Source organism: Stegodyphus dumicola, chromosome 5, assembly GCF_044657685.1.
Source record: "Stegodyphus dumicola isolate Sdum_Otavi_A_Nest chromosome 5, ASM4465768v1".
In the NCBI taxonomy this organism is placed as follows: domain Eukaryota; kingdom Metazoa; phylum Arthropoda; class Arachnida; order Araneae; family Eresidae; genus Stegodyphus; species Stegodyphus dumicola.
In genome coordinates this window covers 146,489,694-146,505,790 of record NC_140772.1, presented here as the reverse complement: position 1 = coordinate 146,505,790, position 16,097 = coordinate 146,489,694, and the positions used below count along the sequence as shown (strand labels likewise).

The following is a 16,097-nucleotide window of genomic DNA, read 5'->3' as shown; positions in this document are numbered from 1 at the left end:
AACACATGCGCATCATTGGATCGACTTGCTATACTCATATCCCAGTTCAGAAGAGGAGAAAGATGGACAAAAGGGCAACTACAGGCTATCTCCTTGGGTATGATGGAGATGAAAGGTACCACATTTACATCAAAGAAACCAGTACAGTAATCTGTTCCCGAGATGTCATATTTGAAGAGAAACCTTCCATGACTAGAAACATTATAACATTGCACCCACAACAAGGTTCTGGAGTTGAAAATAAAGTAATAGACGAAGGCCCTCAACAGGAAAAGAAGGAGGTGGAGGATATACCAGAAAAGAAGACTCGACCCAGAAGACAAATTTCAGCGCCTAAGTGGACAAAGGATTATATCATGGAAAATTCAGAGATTTATGAAGAAAATCCTCCAGAAATAAATGGAATTACAAGTGGAATGCAGCGCAGCTGACAATCCGAGAAACAGAAATATGAAGGCTCAACACCCAAGAAAGCTTTCCAGAATGATCCTGAAACTTTAGAAGAGGCGTTAACTAGTCCAGATACAGAAAAATGGAAGTTAGCCATGGAAAAAGAGTTGGAAAATTTAAAACGAAATGAAACTTGGGACATAGTGCCTAGGCCAGAAGGAAGGAAAGTTGTGAAATGTAAGTGGGTCTTCAAGAGAAAACTTAACAAAGATGGACAAGTGGAAAGATATAAAGCTCGTTTAGTTGCTCGTGGCTACACCCAAGTCGAAGGAATTGACTACAAAGAGACGTTTTCTCCTGTAATAAAAACAAAATCAATTAAGCAATCAGTTGAGCAAGACTGGCAGGTTCATCAACTTGATATTACTGCAGCCTATTTAAATGGAAGACTGAGTGAGACAATTTTCATGGAACAACCACCCATGAGTCTGCATGAGAAAACACACAGAGAAGTTTGCTTGCTAAAGAGAAGCCTTTATGGACTTCATCAGTCTGGGAGAGAATGGAATATGTGCCTCGATAAATTTTTGAAATCAATGAGCCTAACAAGATCCAGAGCAGATCCTTGTGTTTACTTTAATAAAGAAAAGGAGTTAATTGTAGGTGTGTATGTGAATGATCTTGTAATGTCCAGCAAAGAATTCATCATTCAGGAATTTAAGGATAATATTGCAGCTACATTTAAAATCAAGGACTTGGGAGAAATACATCACCTTCTTTCAATTAGGATAAGCAGAAGGGAAGATAGCTGTGTGACTCTTGACCAAAGTGTCTATGCTAGTGAACTCTTGGAAACAACAAATATGCAAGATGCTAAAGGAGCATCAACACCATTAGATCCAGGTATGAAAAATACAACAGCCACTAAGGATAACATGTTGAATGCTGAAGGAGCATTAAAATATAGGCAGGCTGTTGGAGGGTTCTTGTACCTAGCAGGAGGAACAAGGCCAGATTTAGCTTTTGCTACTAGTTACATGAGCCAATTCAATAATTGCCCAAGCAAGGAACATTGGGCTGGTGTACAACATATCCTTCTTTACCTAAAACAGACCAAGGAATTAAAGCTGACTTTCCAAAAGACAGGAAAGAATTTGGAAGTGTTTTGTGATTCTGATTGGACTAGTGATAAGATTGACAGGCGATCATTTAGTGGCTATGTGGTGCTACTAGCAGGTGGAGCTGTCTCATGGAGCAGTAAGAAACAACAGACGACTGCATTGTCAACAGTTGAAGCTGAGTACCTCTCAATGTGCCACGCAGAAAAGGAAGTACTGTGGTTCCAAAATTTTTTTAAAGAAATTGTGGGAGAACATTTTTTAAACTTTCCACAAAGCATATTTGTTGATAATCAGGGTGCCATTTCTTTAGCCAAAAACCATGTCACTTCAGAGCGTAACAAACATATTGAACTCAGGCATTTTTTCTTGAGAGAAACGGTTGAAGAGAAGTTGTTAAACTTACGTATGTGCCTTCCAGTTCAAATGCAGCAGACATGTTCACAAAGAGTGTGCAAAAGAAAGCCTTGTTCAATCAAAGGTTCTGTGTAGGACTGAGGGAAATTTAATCAAGGGGGAGTGTTGCAAATAACTTTTATTTGTGATTATATTTCCCATTTGTATTTTACAACATGTGTGGCAACATGCTTTTTATATTTTTTCGCTTGGCAACTTTTTTTAGTTGTTGTCACTGTTTTACTTTACCATGTAGAATTTACTGTACTTGTGTCATTTTGTGTTTCAATATATGTTAATTTAGATGAATCTCTGCTTATTTATTTGTTTATATTCCTAACGTTAGACTTCATCAAATATATATATCACCAATACTATTAACAGTTGGAAATATCTTAACAATATGGAAGTGTATAGCTTTTGTGATAAACAAAGAAGGACTCCCTGCATTCAAATGATAACAATTAAGAGTGCACAAATTTTATCATACTAGAAAAGAAAAATCTGTGTTGGTTTCTGTGCTGGCACAACTGAATGTGTGCTGGTTTCCTCCAAAGAATGTCAACACAAAGTGGAAGCATCATTAACTACACAACACCAATGTCATACAACCAAAAAACAAAGATGTTCATCAAAAAGAATTGTCAAAGAGCCTTAGCAACTACTGCACTACACTTCAGACATGAATTTCTATCATGTGGCTGTTGTGATGTACTCAGAGACCATGACGAACCTTGCTAAAATCATATATTACTAGGAATGGCACAAAATTCATAAGTGATCCACAGAAAAAGGTCCTATGAAACAACAAATCAATGTAGCTGGTAATACGAGAAGTAAGAAAAACGTTTAATAACTTGAAAAGTATAGATAGTAGCATGATGTAGTTTTTCATAGAAATATATGGAATTTTTTTTAAAATGAAAAATTTTATTGCCAGAACAGTTTCAATTTTTACCAAAAGCAGTGCTGTACTATCCCAGAGAAATAACATTTTATACGGGATAGTGTGAAAGGATCATCTTCAAGATGCATCCCTTTAAATTGATACACATATAGGACATGAAACCAATTGATTTAAACTGATGTCATGAATTTGTAAATAGTTATTGTGCAAACCCTTTTGTATCAGCAAAAGACAAAGGATCATTCATTATATGCCCCTTTTTCTTTGAGAGGGTACAGAGGTACATTTAAAATTGATCCTGTAGCAGACATCTGTGTAATTTGATCACATTTGTCCCTTGCTATTTGCCATTTTTAGAACATTAACTGAATAATCAACATTTAAACAAGAAAAAAATACCCTTCAAAATAGCATGAATATAAAAATACAAAGATCATATAAATAGGTATTTTACAGCATTTTAATTAGGAAAATACAAAAGCATGTTTAAGAAAAAGTTCATAAAGTTTCAGGAAACTACTTGACTGATGCAGCAGCCCTAATCTTAGTATTCAGAAGGCACCCTTCATTGGAAGAGAACACGGCAATGGAAATTTTAAATTAAGCACTCCCGCCTCAAAAAAACATATTTGGTTGTGGAATTTTTTTTTTTTTTCCAAGGAAAGAGAAAACTTTTTTTTCCTCTTTAAGAGCTTATGTTTGATCGCCCTCCTAAATTAATTGAGTTATTCAAAATATATGTCAAACCAAGACTGCTTTTTTGCTTAATTTTAAATGAGGATCTGAAACCGAAGTCAAGCTCTTTTCAGAGTTCGTACACATTTCTGCACATGGAAATTAAGCACTTTTAAGGACTTTTAAGGACCATTAATGAAAAAATTAAGGACCTATGAGTAAATAGCAAATTTATAAATTCAATTAAAAATATTATCTATGCCTGAACTTCACTTTTGTCATACCATCCAAAAAATAAAATATATCCGTAAGTAGGCTACATTATTATTAAACATAACTTAGTTAACATTAATTACTAATAAGTTTGAGAATAAAATACACTTTATGAAATTTATCAAATATCATTACATATTTTACACTTATAATAGTTCGGCATATTTGAAGGAAGATAAGTGACATTTTATTTACGTTTTACTAATAGTTTCATACTGATTTTTTAATGTCTCATTTTAACACATACTTGCTCAATCTGGAGGTTTAGTAAATAAGAGGTAGATTTTATGTCAAGCGGGATAGGTTAAAATGAGAAGTAAAATCATAATCAGAATGATTTATAACAAAAGACTGGCTGCTGAGACCACTGCTCCTTGCCTACAGAGAGACCTGCTGATCAGAACAAAACTGAAAGACTTGATGTGGGCACAGTTGGCATGTTTTGAAAGTTAGTTGGGCTCTGTCTGATGCAGTTAGTGTCGTAGCTTCCTGTAGAGTTCCAGGGGTTGTAACCCACTTAATATACTTTAAGGTTTCAATAAGCCACTAAAGCACCAAAGGTGATACTAAGTTGCTTTGTATTATTTCAGGTCTCGCTAGATATGCAGAATAAGTTTTATATGAATTTTTACATTTTTGTGTTTTATCTTTTACTATGATAAGGTTTAATGAAAGGCAATAACTTGCTTTAATATATGATAGATATTTTTAAGGGTAAGCAGTTAGTTATAAATAATTAAATTAGGTGGTTAGATAACCTTAATCATTATGGATTTACATGACCACTATTAAATTTTACTTATTTAAGAATATTTCTTAAAAAGCCCTATTAAAATCACAATCTAATAAAATTTCACAGTTTAAAATACATGCAATTTATGCCATTGATATTAGGATAATTATGCATTAAAAGCTACAAAAGATTTATGTTTTATAGAAACAACCCTCAACAAAACATTTATGCAAAACGTAAACAAAATGTATTTTTTAACAAAACGTATTTTTTAATTTGAAGCCTGCCCAGACATTTTGGCTAATTTACATAGATTTCCTTCTCTTTAAGCATCTTTTCTAAGAATTAGAAATTTCTCTCAATATGCAAACTATTGTTCTCACTAGTTTCTGCATGCTTTATCTCCTAACTTGCCAACCTCTCCACAATGTACCTATGAGGGTTTATTTGATTTGGTAAAAGTTAAATAGTCCAAAACCCCCCGATAGACGTGAAGTAAATTATTGCTATGTCTAAAAGTAACTACAAAGGTTTAAATAAGCCTCTTATTTAAAAAGAACTTAAAGGCATGGTCTTATGCTAACAAAATCAATTGCAACTTGTGGTGACGTTATTAAACAAGAACGATCAAATTCAAACAAAAAATGTGGACCAGTGGTCAAAGACTATACAATTTAATTTTAATTTAAGCTGGCTCAGTAACTCTATTGTCATAACAAATTCAAATGTCAGCAGTAATAATGCAGAAAAAAAATTACAAATTATCAGAGCTGGCAGGAACTAATGCAGTGAGCAAACGGAGATTAAAAACACATTTTCTGCCTCATGCACCAAAAACCTCAGTTTAAAAACTAAAAACTGTCTAAGTGATTTGCATTCTGGGGAGGAAATAGAAATGGGAAATTATAGTAAAGGCTGAAATTATAAACAAGTGAGTAATTAACATAATAATATCTGTATATATATTTGAAGAATAATTTTCTTTCTCTGTATGTATTTGGCTTTTTTATTCAACACGCTTCCTTTTCATTTTAGAATTTTTAAATTTCTGTTATTCCAAAAAAACTAGATGCATTTAGAATGTATAGAAAAAGGTGCTAATTTTATTTTTTTAGTAATACGAACATTCAGAAGAAATATGAAATATATATGGTAAAGGCCGGTTACAGAGCTGGTGTGGCAGAATTTTAGAATTTAGTGACACACCGAGCAAAAAATCTAGACATGGCAAAACTTTTAGAATTTAGAGCAGGCACTGGAAGCAGAATTTTGAAAGGCACTAGTCAGAAAAATTTTGGATCTACAGAGATAAGTTTAATGTTCCACATGACTGCACCAGGTGAGGCAATGCCTAGCGTCAAACCTGTGTATGATGCATTAAGACATATTAGATTAATCTTTTAAAACTGCCAGCTTCAAATTTCTTTATTAATAAAAAAATTCCTTTCTATAATGCCTCTCCATGTGATACTATTAGAAGCATTTTCAATATTTTTCATGCTTGTATCTAGTGAACAGTAGAGAAAATAAAGGGAAGACGAACACGTTAAGAAAAAGATTCTAGTATCAGAAATAAAACATTCAAATATTATGTTTTCATTGTTCTTCTAGATGTTCTCCAAAAAGTAAGAACTTCATTGCAAACCTTCTGTGAAATACACCCATTACATGTTAATACCTTTGTGATATCTTTCATTTTGTCACATTTTTCTAGAATCTTCTAGAATCATGGGTCTATAAATCTTGCTTTCAAACCCTTCTAAACTTTCCAACTTGCATCCTTCTTCAAGTTGTAATATCTAATGTCTCGAAGCAAAATTACCCCTACTAATTTTGTAACAGCAAACAGCCAGAAATATTTAAAAAAAAAAAAACACAGGATAAATGTGCAAAATTAATTTTATAGAGAAAACTGATGCATAAGAATTCTGAATATTCTGAGACAATAACATGAGAAAACTCTTATCATGGGAAAATTAAAAAGAAGATAACTTTAATTAATTACATAGCTATTTTGATTTTGCTAAGAAATGTTTCGTAAATTGTGCTTTATAGCATTATAACTTGTTTATTTTTCAGATTCAAAATATAATAAGTGATTAGATATAATAAGTGATATAATATAAGTGATAAGTTTTCAGATATAATAAGTGTTCAAAATAGAACTTTATAATATGACAACAAAAAATAAAAATTAATTTTAATGTTAATTTTTAAATATAATTTCAATATATTACCATTATTTTAATTAAATTTATTAATGTTACAATGTTTGAAAAAAAATCATAGAAAAATTCCCAGGTCTTGGAATTAAAAATTTACTATAGAAATTGATCTTAAAAATTGCCAAAATGTTGATAAATTGCCAAATTTAGAGCCGTTCAATAAAAGAATTCACATCTCCAAAAGAGAAAAGTTGTTTAAGATCTCTTCATTAGAAAAAGTGAAATAATTTCTAAATGCTTATGTTTCACTTCTTGCTCAAAAACTAGAGTATCCCACATTTACATTAGAAATAGGAACAAATTATAACCCATTCAAAAGATAACCATATTTATCAATGAATCGCCAAAAATATACCTCCAAAATGCTAATTCACACTAAAAAAAATAGCAGTCGTAAAAACGGACAGAAATTTCACATGATTAAAATTAAGGACCTTCTGCCGATTTTGGCCGAAATTAAAAACTTTTAAGGACCAAAAATTGATTCCAAAAAACTTAAGGACTTTTAAGGACCGTACGAACCCTGTCTTTTGCAAAATTTTCCAGTCATATGACAATCTGTATAAGCTATTTTGACTTTACTTGGCTACTTTATCTTTAATTTGGCAACTTTAATTTAAAAAAAATATTTCTGGAATAGTTTGATCATATCGAGGCCCAGTGGCGCAGTAGCTATCACATTGCACAGCAGCACCACAAGTCCGGGATTCGATTCCCGGGCTGGGCAAGGTCACCTCAGCCTTTCATTCCTTGATTTCCATCACTTGGGTTGATAAAATTAGTATCAAGTTCACTCGGGGACTAAACATTGGGGAGGCCTGCGACAAGCTGACCACTTGTTCAGGACATATGCTCATGCTTCCCGGGGCGTACGGTCAAGAAAGTAGATTTTAGACACTGCAGGCTTGGCCCACTAGGGCTGTTACGCCACTGAGTTTAGTTTAGTTCGATCATATCAACCGAATAGTTGATCACAATAAGCGATGTATTTTCCATGTTTTCTTCATATGCATATGAGTGGGACTTTAGCAAACTGATAATAATACCCAAATGATGGCATTAACTGTGGTCATATTAAGCAGCATCTCCTGTACCACAGTGGCACAATGGGCAGCTCTTTTAATAGACCACATCATTCCCTCCTTGTGAAAGAGAAGTACTCAATAGAGCAGTCAACAAACTTCTTTGGAAGTGGGCCCAAATTCAAAAGAAAAAAAATAACAAGCCAATATTTATTCTAAAACTTGTAAAAAAAGTACACAAATATTACAATACAAATAGTAATGGATGAATGACCCAGCAACTGCATTTTAAAAAAAAATCCTTAAATTCAGGTTCAAACTGTGATGTACTAATTCTGAAAATGCTAAATGCACATCTGTTCGTCTATTTTTCATATAATTCTTAATTCTAAAGTCTCATGGCAGAAAGTAATTCTTCATACATATAAGATGAAGCAAACATAGCACTAATTTTCTAGGCATAAGAAATTAAACTTGGGAAACTTGATTTCAATACACTCAAAAGTTGTTAATTCGGACACCCATAACTCGGAATGATCTATAATCCGGACCTCAAAACTAAAAACTTTCTGCGCATGTGCCGCGTTGGCACATAGGCGTTTACGCGTGCGCGTTTTATGTATAATGGACGTATAAGCTAAAATTATCTAATTATCTATTTCAGTTAATGTTGATGATTGCGCTGTTCCTTAATTTTCGAATTGGATCCGGCTTATTATTTTTTGCAGACTGTAAGAGCAATTTTATAAAAGTGAGCTTAAACTTTCGATTATATCAAATAGAATTTCCGATATATATTTGTTAATATGTACAGGATCTAAAGCGAAAGTATGTTTTGAAATCCGAAATCTGTTTATCAATTTCACGCTGCTCGGCGGGGGGAACGGCGCAGCGGGTGCGTAATGAATTGGAAGTTGATCTGTCAGCACTATCCTTATCTTCAGCGCAGATGTTTTTATTTTATTTGGCTTATAATTCCTTACCAAATTAGTATTTCATCTCGATGTGCTCCATCTTTGATATTATTTAAAACAAGTTCCTCGTCATTATAATTCGCTTCCGATAGCAAAGAAAGTGACAGAGGTTAGTGAAAACGAAAAAATTTCGATTGACAAATTAGTCGGTGTTCTCGACACAGCAATTATACGACTTGAACAGCGAAACTTTGTAACTGAACAAGAAATTATGTCTGTTTAATAGAATTAAAGAGAAAGTATTATCACATGAAACGAAGCAAAACTTAAACAACTTACATTGAAAGAAATGTTTAATAAAGTAAACAAATAAATATTAAGCTTTTTCTTTTTGCAAATTTTGATACCCTTTAGATCATAATTGTTCTTTATTTCATAAATTACGGTTTCATATTTTTAATTTTAGAATTTCTGCATGCCATCTTACAAGATTTAAACTAACGATCTATAATCCGGAATCGCCGAAGTCCCGACGGGTCCGGATTAACGACTTTTGACTGTAATTATTTCAAAACCCAAATTTCGAAACACTAAGAAACAACTTCAGATGATTATTTAATTGCAACTCAATTAATTCAAGCTGCAAATCTGGCCTTACTGCTTCAGAATTTCCATAGAAAGGCATGGTGAAAATACCCAATTCTGTTTGAATGGTCTTGAAATCTGCATTCAAACTCAAAATGCACTTTTCTTAGTTTATCTTCATAACCCTTAAGCTTGTCTTCATTTACTGAAAGTATTAAATTTCACATATTTCTTATCTAACTGCCTAGCAAACAGATCTAGTTTAAAACCATTGAGATAGACCCACATATCATCAATACACAGATATTTTCCTTGCATCATGACATTTAAGTTTTTCATATGGCAAATAAGATCCATGCAAAACGAAAAGTTCGAAAATCATGCTGTATCTTCCAAAATTTTGAATTCTGCAGAATACACTTCTCATGGACGAATAATACATCATCTTTCAGCTGCCAAACTGGCTCGAAAACACGTCATGCATTAAGCCACCTTACTTTTGAGTAATACTACACATTAGAATATTCAGACTGAATGGGTGGAAGAACACCTCAAAACTGCCTGTAAGTTCACAAGAAAAAATAGTATATTACACATATTAGTTGTAATATTACACATGTTTGCTATAGGTACTTTCAAAGTTGAAAGACCTTACAGGAGTTCATGAAAAATATCACATCCTGATTTAGTTCCCTTTAATGACTGCATGTGTACTACCGTATTTGACGGCATATAAGACGCACCCTTATTTAGAAGGCCACACACAAGGAAAAAAAGTGTCAATAGTATGCACGACAGCATGTTACCACAATAACTTAAAAGTGGTTTCTTTTAGTTCTCACGTTTTGCAAAAGCTAAATAAACAATCATTGAATGCAATTACCAAATATATTATTATTAAGGAAAATTAACAAACGGCAAGCTATTTTGAACATGATAGGTAAATTTCAAGAATGAATGAATGGCAAGCAATCAAAATAATACAAAATAAAGCAGAAACAACAAAAAACACAGATTCAAGGAAAACGTTACCTATCATGAAATTAGAGTTTAATCACTTTCAAAACCATAAAAATCCTTTTCACTATCATCATCATCGAAAACGAGAATATCGTCATCACTACTGTTTCCGTCATTGTTAGTATCACCTTCTTCGAATAATGTGTCGTCTTCTGTTCCGTCAAGAGCACTACTGATCCCGCACTTCTTAAAGGATTTAACAATTACTTCAGCCTTTACGTCCTCCCAAGATCTTTTTACTCACTCGCACACTTGTGAAATAGAGAGCCACTTCATTCTACCTGAGGGTGTGATGTGGCTCTCCTATCCACTTGTTCCATCGTTCTCGCACTTTTTCCTTAAATGGCTTATTCACCGATACATTTAAAAGTCAGTCCACCTGGAACGACAGCTAGCTCGCTTTATTCTTGATGGTTTCAGTTCTATGGGTGCTAAACAGATACAAAACCAGGTCTAAGGGTTTTAAGAGTCCACCATGTCGCCTCGCTCATAAGTTCTGTAATCACAGTTTCATTCCAGCTTAGTCCATCGAGCCTTTCGGATAAACATGAACTATTGCACCGGTTGGAAGTTTTTCCTTCAGATGAGCTTTCTTTTGAATATGAAAAACGACGGTAGTTTTGTGCCATCAGCACAACATGTTAGAACTACCATATATCGGGTTTTTTCATGACCTGTGATTTTTATGGTTATTGATTTAGACACTTTAATATTCACAGTCTTGTTGGATGGTACATCAAATGTGAATGGAATTTCATCCATACCTCCTATTTGACCGAGCTCAAAAGAAGTTTTCTTGCGTGCATTTATAACAAACCTATGAAATGCTAGTATTTTTTCTTCATAATCTGCTGGCGTTTTCTGTGCAATAGTTGTTTTTGTGCGCATTGATAAGCCTTGCCTTTTCATGAACCTGTAGCACCAGCCCTCAGACCCTGAAAAGTTCTGATTCCCATATTTTTCTGCAAATCCTTTGGCCTCAATGATTATCATTTTGGTTGAAACACATATCCAGGATATAAGGATATACACTGATTACCAATAAGTATTTGGACACCTATGCAAATGATGATATCTGCAGTCCTAAGGTACATCACGGACTCCGCCGGTATATATCGTGTAGGAAACAGCATGGGCTTTAGTCGCATGCAAGATGCCTCACAGTTCTGAACTCTCTGATTTCGAGAAAGGTATAATTATTAGGTATCACAAATGTGACCGATCCTTAAAGGACATATCTAGTGATCTGAAGTACCCAAAATCGACAGTGGCCCATGTGATTAAGAAGTGGAAGGTGAGCGGTGATTGTCGGAATGTGCCCTGAGTCGGCAGACCAACGAAACTGAGAGATAGAGACCGATGAGTGCTGTCTAGAGAAATTTGGAAGAACCACACCCAACCAATGGCCACGAGGAGTTTCAACAAGTATCCGGGAGTATTGGTTCAATGAATACCATCCGTAAAGAAGCACATCTGCTTTTCATGGTCGTGCTGCTGCCCATAAGCCTTTGATCACAAAGTCCAACCGTGCTGCTCGGTTAATGTGGTGCAAAGCACATCGAAATTGGACCGTAGATTAGTGGAAACGGGTTCTTTGGAGTGACGAATCAAGGTTCACCCTTTACCGTTCGGATGGCAGGGTCTGGGTCTGGCGTCTACCCGGAGAACGTCTCCTGCCAGAATGCATTGTGTCAAGTTCGCGGAGGTGGAATTATGGTTCGGGGGTGTTTCTCCTGGTATGGGTTGGGACCCTTGCTCCCCATTCATGGTAAGCTCAACTCCGATGCCTAATGCACTATTTTGGATGACAATGTGCTTCCTACGTTGTACCAGTTTTACGGGTTGCACCCCTGTTACTTTCAGGACGACAATGCCAGTTGTCATGTTTCGACGTTAACCAAGGCTTGGTATGGTGCCAATGGAGTTCATCGAATGGACTGGCCTGCCCAGAGTCCAGACCTGAACCCTATTGAGAACCTCTGGGACAAGTTGCATCGCCAAATTCAGGGGTGCACTACCCGTGCAAAATCGGTGAAGGAACTTCTATGTCTTCTCCAAGCCGTGGAAGAAAATACCACTAGCTGTCATACAAAGACTTGTGGAAAGTATGCCCCGGAGGGTCCACTCTGTAATTACCTCTCGTGGAGGCTCTACCAACTATTGATTTTGAATAAAGTTAGTTTTTCTTTTATATCACAGGTGTCCAAATACTTATTGGTAGTCAGTGTACCGTATGCTTCAACATAAGTTGCACATGTAGCTGCTTCCTGCATACTGTTTACTTTCTTTCATTTTCGGACACTGCTTCATAATTAGAATTGTTATTGCTTTCATGTGAAGTGACTGGAAATGTTCTAGTCTTTGGAGACTGCTATAGCTTCACTTGCAAATGAGATTCGCTGGTTTATGTTTCACAAGTGTAAAAAAAATATTTCCAGGTCCATTCATCTTTAAAAACATGATACTCTGAATGAACTCTTTACATTTTCAGTAGATATTTTGGGATTGAAATATATTACAAATATCCACAATAACCTCAAAAACGCATTGGAACACTATATTTTTTTTTAAAATTTCATTATTCATAATGACACTATCTGTCTGCCAATTTTTCATTCAATGACAGATGCAATCAGTAATATTAGGACTCATGCCTATAGATAAGTATATCTGTAGGCATGAGTTCTAAATCCAGACAGTAGTATCCAAGACATGAAGACATGCAGATGGTGAGGCCTAAAGGATCTACTGAAAGTCTTGATTTCAACTATAATTATTATCTTGGTAAATTGCCTATGAGATATACCTTAAAAACTACTATTCAACTGTTCACCATGCTGCAGAAAACTGGAAACAGATTCCTACAGCAATTCACCACAACAGCTTATAGCTTCAGAAATTCCCTTCCAACTCTACATTAATAGCTAATGGCCAATGGAAATCAAGAATCATCAGAACACAAATTAAGTTTTTGCTGAGCTAAATTCATTTGCTATGAATATTACTTATTTCTCTATATGTAAAGTTTTCACACACCTGCAATATGATTTGCATTTATAAATTCAGATTTTGCTTAATCTTTCTGAGAAATAAGTTAAAAACAGCTTAACTGCCCACTGGTCTTTTAAAAACAAAGACCAATTACTGTGACCAATGAAACACTAATGTCAGAAATCTTAACAGTTTTTGAAATAAATATTTTTCAAAATTACATTATCTAAACTTTTAAAATACTAAAAGCAAGCCTCAGCCCCCCCCCCAAAAGTTGGTCGTTGAATATCCTTATTCATACAAATTGAATTTAGAAAAGTCAGGACACAATTTTATTGTTAATAAAAAAGCACTATTAACTAATACGTAACAAATTTTGACACTTTTTCTTTCCTTCCAGGATAATAATTGCCAAAAATTGTAGTCAAAGCATATCTCCACTCTGTCTTTTAGATTCTAACATTTAGTTTTTAAATTTTCTTGATGTGAGAAATGTGTGGGTCTATAGCCTGCATTTGTACCTAGTTTATCCCAAGGTTAGATTCTGTATTTAACCTAATCAGTATAAGAACAAGTTATTGCACTGATTTTTCACCATTTCCTTTATTCACTAGTTCACAAGTGTAAGTAGACATTACTGTCATCTGCATTTCGTACATTGTCCACATGGAAAAATCTTTCTGTTAACATACTCCTTCCTTAGTTGTACCCAATAAATAATTCACCTAGTGACAGTACAAGTAAAATACATATTACTACCAATAAATTAGCAAGCTAAAGCCTCAAAAATATTGCAATAGTTCAAAAAACTAAGTTTTATAAATTAACACCAATGTATAACTGTACATAGTAAAAAAAAAAAAAATCTGAACATGAAATAAATGCAAAAAGTAAAAAAAAAAATAGTTGGACTGCAAACAAAAAGAAAAAAAAAGGGGGGGTAATACTGTTGCAAAACTTTATTCAGCACTGATGAATAAATATTAAATACTCATAAAAACATGCAGATACAATTATATCCTGAGTGAACCTACTTGAAGTAATTCTTTGACAAGGTGTCTGGAAAGATCAAGGTCATACACGGTCACCACGTGAATTCAAATTTTACAAATGTTTAGTTAACCAGAAGTAATTATATATCAGAATAAGAAGGACCTAAAGTGATGAAATAGATTAAGTCACGTAAAAGCAGTTGTAACGTGTATTTTGATTTCTGGTCGAATGAGCTGTTTTTTCTGCCTGTTATGAGCCAGTTTTTCTCTTCCTTCCATGATTAATAGACCTTCTTGGGCATACGTTAACAGTATATTTTGCCATAACCAATCAAACTTATTAAAAAATATAAGGCAAATAGAAAAAGTGCTTACCATACTATTTCCTTCATTAAGTGGAAAGTTCTGAGACAGAGGATTTAGAGTGTTCCTGGCATAGCTTAAAAAAATATTAAAATATATAAAGGTTTGAATACATGCTTATTTTGTATCCTTTAACATATAAAACACAGGTTTTACTTACATTAGACTTTCATCAGCATCACCAAATTCATCATCATTGAAACCAAACTGATCAACAAAGTTACTAGTCATCTCATGCATCTGATAATCTGAGAAAGCCTAAAATATATGCAATAAATAAAAAGTCATTCTCTTTAACATTTACTATTACACCAAATGAAAGGAAATTGAGTTATACATATTTTTAATTTAATGCTATGCACCCCACAATGCATTTAATGAAAATTTTCGATTTAAGACACACAAATTTCACAAAAGTGGTAATTGTGTTTTAGCTCAACCACTTTGATAATTCCTTAGAAGGAAAAAAAAAAAAAAAAAAAAAAAGGAATGACAACTAAATGTTTTTATTACACATATACAATTAAGATACAGAATAAGTAAGATAAAATTGTAACTTTAATTTGCAACAGACCTTTAAGGCTGTTTTTTAATTCCCCTTTCAATCCTAAAAAAAGAGTAACATTGTTATAACAATTTTTTCTGAACTATGTCATTTCAAAATGAATCCTTGTCATACTATTCTTATGTAAATGCTTGATGCATACATTTACATAATGCAAAATAACTTTTTGACAATAATAATGCTAAATTTCGCAAAGCAAAACCTTAATTTAGCAACAGAAATAAGAACTATTCTTCACTAATACCCATACTATTATCTACACAGTTCTCAGTTTTTCTGTGCTGTTAAAATATAGTTCACCTACCTCTTCTCTTTCTAACTTGGAATATACTGTTACAAATTTGTAAAAAGTACAGTTGTAACTGTTCAAAAACAGACATGTATTTTCCACAGAGTGGGCTGGGTATTTTTATTTAAGAATGCTTTGTCAAAAAAAAGGAAGTATTAAGTGGGTATGACGGCAGCTATTACACATGCACCTGCTCCCTCATGATGCTTTATATCAGTCCAATAAAAATACATTTGTGCTAATAAAAAAAATAAGCAACAAAGGCTAAAAGAAAAGGCACGTATGTAAAAAGGAGAATTAATTACACAGGAGGTAGGAGTTGTATTGCTGAATACAAACAGGCAATGACAATTAGCAATAAAATGCAATCTCACAGTCACACCACAATACCCTATTATAAAAGGGGCAAACCGGACCTATGAAAGTTTGCAAGCAGCGATAGTTCCATATAATCTCAGACAGCCAAAGTGGAAAGCATAAGCAGAAGACATCATTTGCACAATGAAATGCATTGGAGGGCCATCAGGATATTGCAAGCTTGTGCAAGACAATCTGCTGTTCAAGAGAGCTGAATGTGCATGATAGTAGGCTATGGAATAGCTGCCAAAGGGATCAAAATGCCTGTAAAAGAAATGATTC

General features: G+C 33.9%; 1 protein-coding gene across 7 annotated transcripts in view; it reads right to left on the bottom strand.

The window, feature by feature from the left end:
* The window catches only part of LOC118204247 (serine/threonine-protein phosphatase 6 regulatory subunit 3-like), a 135,954-nt gene that overhangs the window by 7,089 nt on the left and 112,768 nt on the right, over nt 1–16,097 (bottom strand). For 6 of the 7 annotated variants that reach the window (XM_085817157.1, XM_085817152.1, XM_085817156.1 and 3 more), the window contains 2 exons: nt 14,765–14,862; nt 14,617–14,680 (listed from right to left, as the gene is read on the bottom strand). In XM_085817157.1, coding sequence (XP_085673283.1) covers nt 14,617–14,680; nt 14,765–14,862 — 162 coding nt within the window. Of the gene's footprint in view, nt 1–13,832; nt 13,975–14,616; nt 14,681–14,764; nt 14,863–16,097 lie in introns of those variants that run through there. The other variant, XM_085817158.1, reaches the window with a different exon arrangement.